The 6,953-nt window shown below is 44.4% G+C and overlaps 2 protein-coding genes across 2 annotated transcripts; one reads left to right on the top strand and one right to left on the bottom strand.

Annotated features, from left to right (window-relative positions):
• Positions 1-2,323: 2,323 nt before the first annotated feature.
• O0I10_005496 (uncharacterized protein) lies at positions 2,324-3,853 on the bottom strand (the record flags this gene model as incomplete). The annotated part of the gene is made up of 3 exons (XM_058485536.1): positions 2,324-3,203; positions 3,261-3,600; positions 3,667-3,853. 3 exons carry the CDS (start codon positions 3,851-3,853, stop codon positions 2,324-2,326), a joined length of 1,407 nt encoding a protein of 468 aa, XP_058343683.1.
• Positions 3,854-4,445: 592 nt separating this feature from the next.
• O0I10_005495 (heat shock protein 83) lies at positions 4,446-6,735 on the top strand (the record flags this gene model as incomplete). Its single annotated transcript, XM_058485535.1, has 3 exons — positions 4,446-4,532; positions 4,611-5,072; positions 5,182-6,735. The coding sequence occupies 3 exons, from the start codon at positions 4,446-4,448 to the stop codon at positions 6,733-6,735; spliced, it is 2,103 nt and encodes a 700-aa protein (XP_058343682.1).
• Positions 6,736-6,953: the final 218 nt, after the last annotated feature.

Below are 6,953 nucleotides of genomic sequence, written 5' to 3'. Positions count from 1 at the left end.
GCTACATCGAGCGTGCTTGATGTCCAGAGTGATGTAATCTCTCTTTGACCGCAGCTCAGTCAAATCAGCTCGGATCAACCTACTTTAATCATGGAAATGAATGTCTGGAGCAGGGGCATCGTTCCCATGCAGTGGATCTCGCAACAATGATGATTGGATAAAAGTGGCCGTTAGCTAGCAATACATGCCTGTTCCTAGATGATCCATAAAGTAATTATACATTGACCCTTTCATTCATGCAAACGTAGCTGTGTTACACAACACGACCCTCTGCATCTTTTGCTCTGCCAGGGTCCACCTACTTGACAATGAACAAAGACCACTCTTCATATAGCATCACGCTTACAAACATAAAGGTGCCTGTATCTCCAAACTTTACAATGAAACGTGGGGTTTTGAATAGAGCAATGGACTCGGCTTGGCCAACAGCACCTTGTGTGAAAGTTTCGCGTTCAATGTCGCAACTAGCCCAAAAAATATTTTTTTGGTCGTCGTCGAAAGAGGTTGAGCCCCAGATCCAGTTTGGCTGGTAGCGACATTGCGAAATCTGGGATTAGCCACGATGGACTTCATGGTTTGACACAAGATCGCTTTCACCCCGCCGAGCAACATGGTTCTATCAAAGACCCCACGTTTGATTGTAAAGTTTGGAGATACAGGTGTCTTTATGTTTTTACTATGTTGTAAGCGTGATGCTATATGAGAAGTGGTCTTTGTTCATTGTCAAGTAGTATGACTATAGCCAAAGATGCAGACGGGCGTGTTTGTGTAACTTGAGCCAGTCAGCACAGGCGATGCATGATACTTGTACACTATTTAGGAATGGTTCATAAATGCCAGCTAATAGCCACTTCCTCCCATTCACCTTTGTTGTCCAATCCAATGCATACGAACGATTGTGTTACTCCAGACGAGCATGCCCATCATTGAACGTTCTTGCTTCGAGAGGATTTGATTGAGCAACGCTCGAAGAAAGAAGTATCGTTCAACATCAGACTGCCCTATTTAATTTCCACTTCTTCCACTCCCAGCTCATTGTCACTTCTCCTCCCATTCTCAACTGTTGCCCCATTCAAGTGCATACAACTACCACCTGCGAACGATTGTCCTGCTTCAACCCACCATGTCAATCCTACGATTGCCTTGATCCGATTGTCTTTAACTGAATGGCAAGTGCATGGCGTGTATACAGTCCTCTTATCACTCTACTACAACACCCACGCTTCCTTCACACCTTTTCTTGTATACTCCTCTACCACAACCAAGCACAACAACATTCATTGCAACAGCTGCCAATAACAACGTCTTTACTTCACTGTCTCAAAATAGCTTTCTTTATTTGCAGCAACTTGCCTTACAACCTGTTTTACGTGACCAGCAGATAACCATTGTATAGAAGCAGCATTATTTACGCGTGGCAACTTGCTTTCAATACATGCGAATGTCTATGGATCAAAACATTGCTTTGGTATGTACATGGGATGGAAGGTTATAGACGTGCACAATGCGTGGAAAACGAGTCTTTGTTTTTATGTGCCCATTGTCAACTTGACCTAGATGCTATCATCCTGAACGATAGGTGTATCCAAGGATCGTATTTTACTCGCTCTTCCATGGCAGCTACTATCACCATCCACTTGTAACCTCTCAACCATCCATTCCACCGCGCATCAAGTTCCACCTCACGTCCATCCATTCACCTTTGCTCAATGCACGCCCATAAGATAGAAACTTCTCATATCGATGTACCTCTCCCGTTGGAGCAATTCGCTGTACCTCTCAAGCTATCTCTTGTAAATGATGTTGGATTAAAGGATTACTTTCGCGAATACGGAGTGCTTGGGCCCTTTATAAGGTTCTATAGTAAGAGCTACCTTCTTCCTGAGTTGGAACTCGCCATGTGTAGGCATTTTGATGCATTGTATTACAAAAAAAGTTTATGCAGGATTGTAGTAGTGCATCCGCTGATAAAAAGAAGAGAAAGTGTCTGATTGGTTCATTGTGCCTTGAAGAACAAAGGCTGTATACGATAGCATAACTCATCTTCCTTCGTTATTAGATCATCTTGTAGATACGCCGTAACACTCGGTCCTCTTGTGATTTTTGTAGGCAGACTTTGTAAGATAGTTATCATATCAACGTAGGGCGGGGAATTACCAATCTTGAAGAGTGTATGTTTGATGCAAGATAAACATACCATTGTATACGTTAGCATTCCTTCAACGCCATCACATAGTTATCAAAGGGAGACATGAATATAAACAATGATTGATGTATTAACGTATTCATGAAAGGGTAATAATTGATTTATGTACAAATGCTACTAAACAGGGAGACCCATACGCTCACGTATATCGCGTACTTTTCTTACGCTGCGTGGTTCATATTCGGGATAGCCTTGAATCTTCCAATCAACGAAACGATACGCGAGCCATGATCCTTCAAGTACGAGATAACTCATCACGATTTCCATCACACCGCCACCCCAACCTGGAAAGAACGCACGCCATCCACCTTCATTATACCATATGTGCCTTACACAACTGAAGAAACCGGTATAGTGTGTTTGATTGGGTTGAATGCCCGAGTCTTGTAGCATGAGCCGAAAAAGCACCGTATCCAGAGGGTAACTCACAATCCGTACGATCAAACTGCTCACAATACCACATACAACTTCGGGATAAAACGTTCGTAGCACTGTCATTTCAGCTTGGTTGTGATGGCGATGTTGCTGTTGTTGTTGTTGTCGTGTCAAGAGTTGTCGTTCCATTTCTGATCCAGGTTCAGGTACAACCATAAAATTGGATCCGCCTGTAGTGGCAATACGTGTACCAGAATCAGTTTCTATGATAGCTGCTTGTCGTCGTGATCGTGCTGCTCGTTGATGTGTCCTGTTGGATGAGCGTGTTGATGACTTGTGACGATGATGGTTGGGAGATGATGTTGCAATAGGTAAAATGCGTTTGTATAAAAAGAGGAGGAGCTTCTCTGTCACCACGTGTAGTAAACATGAAGGAAGGAAAACGGATATGAGTGGTAATGGCCCGCTTAGTGGTGACAAGAATCGTTTGAGATCGTGCTTGTAAGAGAGTGCAAAGTCTTTGATTCCTTTGATAGGTTGGTGTGTTCCAGCTAGTTGTACTCGCACGATAAGAGCATTGCGATAAAGCGGATAAAGAGGTATATGTACACCCCAGCCGAGACTAAGGAAGGAACCATTGTTAATCACGTGATTATGCATAATAGATATGGATATTTACCATGTATTGGCTGCAGTTAAGAACAATTGTCGTGTCCAAGAGATATCAGGATCTTGAGAGAGTAGACCAATGAGACCACTGAGCATCGCATCATATATGGTAGTGATGGCCTGTGCCAGTAATCCCAATCCAAAGCCTGTATACAAGCGGCCAAGTCCTTGTCGTTGATAGGTGCCCCAAAACCGACGTGCGAAGTATACAGGAGTATCTCTACGCCATGCACGACGAGCAGGAAATGCTTGTAGACGATGACGCGCCACCACCACTGGAAAGCATAGTGTGTAATTGCTCACCATGCTACTCACTGTGAGCACTCCGCCTGCCAGGTTCTCCGTAAACTCTACACATGCCTACATGTAAGTAAAAGCCGATCGCATTCATGGGTCGAATCAGGGTATCTACATACCTCGCATGTCACTTGACGCGCTGTGTTGACTGATTGCGGTGATTACACTATGTTGTGCCTGTAGCATTTCTTTCTCACGTCGTTGCAATCGGGCGATCTGCTCTTCTTGTTCGTCTTCGTCATCGTTGGACCGTAATTGGATGCTGCTCCCAAGAGATAAAAGGCTCAGATATGCAGTGAGTGTCATGTTCACCAACAAAGAAAACCAAGACGCTGAAAATGGCAGTTGGTTGTTATCCCGCTTGGCTAATGTTCCATTTCCATATTAGTGCTTTCAAGATATCATCCAAATGAAGAGATCATCGTCGTCCTCGCATTTAGGAGTGACACAATATGGCATGGAAGGATCATTGATTGTATATTGTTCAAGGTAAATGAATAATGAACAAGTGGCATTCCTTTTAGGTACTAATCAAAACACCCGTTTCCTTCCAGGATATCCACCTTCGCTTGGGTGACAATGTGCACAAAGACTACATCACCAAAAACACGTTAAATCAAAAACATGGCCATAGGTAAGTGTTGTGTGTGGTTCAAAATAGGTTAACTTGCAAGAGGCTGAGTGAATATGGTTTTCCATAGTGATCCGTGTCAAAAAAAGGCGGTCCCTGAACTGATCGAAGTTGCTGGAAGGTGCTTTACTGTATATTCGTATTATAAAGTAGGTGCTGGCTTTGAAATAAGAGCTACGGTAAGGAAAGGGAATAAAAAGCAAAGCAATAATCTTTCTTACTGTTGCTCTTTCTCTGCTTCTCTCTTCTTTCCCATAGCACATCACCATGACCGCCGAGACTGAAACCTTTTCCTTCCAAGCTGAGATCTCTCAGTTGATGAGTTTGATCATCAACACCTTCTACTCTAACAAGGTAAGTAATGGGATAAGGGAGGACGCGTCAGCGTTTAGATAGCAACATTGGTTTTTGACACACCATGGTTATGTGTAGGAAATCTTCTTGCGTGAGTTGATCTCGAACGCTTCCGATGCCATTGACAAGATCCGTTACCAATCCTTGACCGATACCTCTGCTCTTGATGGTGAGAAGGAACTTTTCGTTCGTATCATCCCTGACCGTGAGCACAACATCCTTTCCATCCGTGATTCCGGTATTGGTATGACCAAGGCTGATCTCGTCAACAACTTGGGTACTATCGCCAAGTCCGGTACCAAGGCTTTCATGGAAGCCCTCTCCTCTGGTGCTGATATCTCCATGATTGGTCAATTCGGTGTCGGTTTCTACTCTGCTTACCTCGTTGCTGACAAGGTCCAAGTCATCACCAAGCACAATGATGACGAGCAATACATTTGGGAATCTGCTGCTGGCGGTTCTTTCACCATCACCCGTGATGAAGTCAACCCCTCCCTTGGCCGTGGTACTGAAATGCGCCTCTTCTTGAAGGAGGATCAGGTATGTAATTTTTTGTGTGTGTAGTAAACCACTCACACACACATGTGCGGTGCACGAAAAAATAGTGGCGTATATACTAAATTTCCCATCCGCTTTGTTTTTCTAATAGCTCGAGTACCTTGAAGAACGCAAGATCAAGGACATCGTTAAGAAGCACTCTGAATTCATCTCTTACCCCATCCAATTGGTTGTTGAAAAGGAGGTTGAGAAGGAAGTCTCTGATGATGAAGCTGAGGAGGTCAAGGAAGATGAGGAGAAGCCCAAGATTGAGGAAGTTGAGGATGAAGAAGACAAGAAGGAAAAGAAGAAGAAGACCATCAAGGAAAAGACCACTGATACCGAAGAGCTCAACAAGACCAAGCCTCTTTGGACTCGCAACCCTGATGATATCAAGAGCGAAGAGTATGCTCAATTCTACAAGGCCCTTACCAACGACTGGGAGGATCATTTGGCTGTCAAGCACTTCTCTGTTGAAGGTCAACTTGAATTCCGTGCCATCCTCTTCGTTCCCAAGCGTGCTCCCTTCGATTTGTTCGAGACCAAGAAGAAGCGCAACAACATCAAGTTGTACGTTCGCCGTGTCTTCATCATGGATGACTGTGAGGATCTCATTCCCGAATGGCTCAACTTTGTCAAGGGTGTTGTCGACTCTGAAGACTTGCCCCTTAACATTTCTCGTGAGATGCTTCAACAAAACAAGATCTTGAAGGTCATCCGCAAGAACCTTGTCAAGAAGTGCTTGGAGATGTTCGCTGAAATCGCTGAGGACAAGGAGAACTTTGACAAGTTCTACGAATCCTTCTCCAAGAACCTTAAGCTTGGTATCCACGAAGATACTCAAAACCGTGGCAAGTTGGCTGATCTCCTCCGTTACTACTCCACCAAGAGCGGTGACGAATTGACCTCCCTTAAGGATTACGTTACCCGTATGCCCGAGAAGCAAAAGAACATCTACTACATCACTGGTGAATCCCGTGCTGCTATTGAGAACTCTCCCTTCTTGGAAGGTTTCAAGAAGAAGGGTATTGAAGTCTTGCTCATGACCGATCCTATTGATGAATACTCCACCACTCAACTCAAGGAATACGATGACAAGAAGCTTGTGTGCATCACCAAGGAAGGTGTTGAGATTGAGGAGGATGAGGAAGAGAAGAAGGCTCGTGAGGAAGAAGAGAAGAAGTTTGAGGATCTTTGCAAGTCTGTCAAGGAAATTCTTGGCGAGAAGGTTGAGAAGGTCGTTGTCTCCAACAAGCTTACCGATTCTCCTTGTGTCCTCACCACTGGTCAATTCGGCTGGTCCGCCAACATGGAGCGTATCATGAAGGCTCAAGCTCTTCGTGACAACAGCATGTCCGCTTACATGGCTTCCAAGAAGACCTTCGAACTTAACCCCCAACATGCCATCGTCAAGACTCTTAAGGAAAAGGTTGCCGCTGATGCCAGCGACCGTACTGTTAAGGACTTGACCACTCTTCTCTTCGAGACCGCTCTTTTGACCTCTGGTTTCTCCCTTGATGAGCCTGCCACCTTTGCTACTCGTATCCACCGCATGGTTGCTTTGGGTCTTTCCATTGACGAAGATGAAGTTGTTGAGGATGCCCCTGCCTCTGGTGCTGCCGTTGAGGAGGTCGTTGAGACTTCCAAGATGGAGGAGGTTGACTAAATGTCATATCCATCATGATGATTCTCTTTTTCGCTTTCCACACACCATGCACCATTCTCTTCTTCTCTTTTCAAAAAAGCATTTCTTTTTTATAATATGTACAGAAACTCGTATATACTCCTTTGCCATAAAACCCCTTTTTCATGCTGCGAGCAATAAAATGAAAGCATCTCAATGTTTTGTTCAAGTATATCTAATCAGATGGTGGTTGCCATGGC

The sequence above is a fragment of the Lichtheimia ornata genome (genome assembly GCF_029851405.1).
Source record: "Lichtheimia ornata isolate CBS 291.66 chromosome Unknown scaffold00022, whole genome shotgun sequence".
NCBI classification, from domain to species: Eukaryota; Fungi; Mucoromycota; class Mucoromycetes; order Mucorales; family Lichtheimiaceae; genus Lichtheimia; species Lichtheimia ornata.
This window is presented reverse-complemented; position numbering and strand designations above follow the sequence as displayed.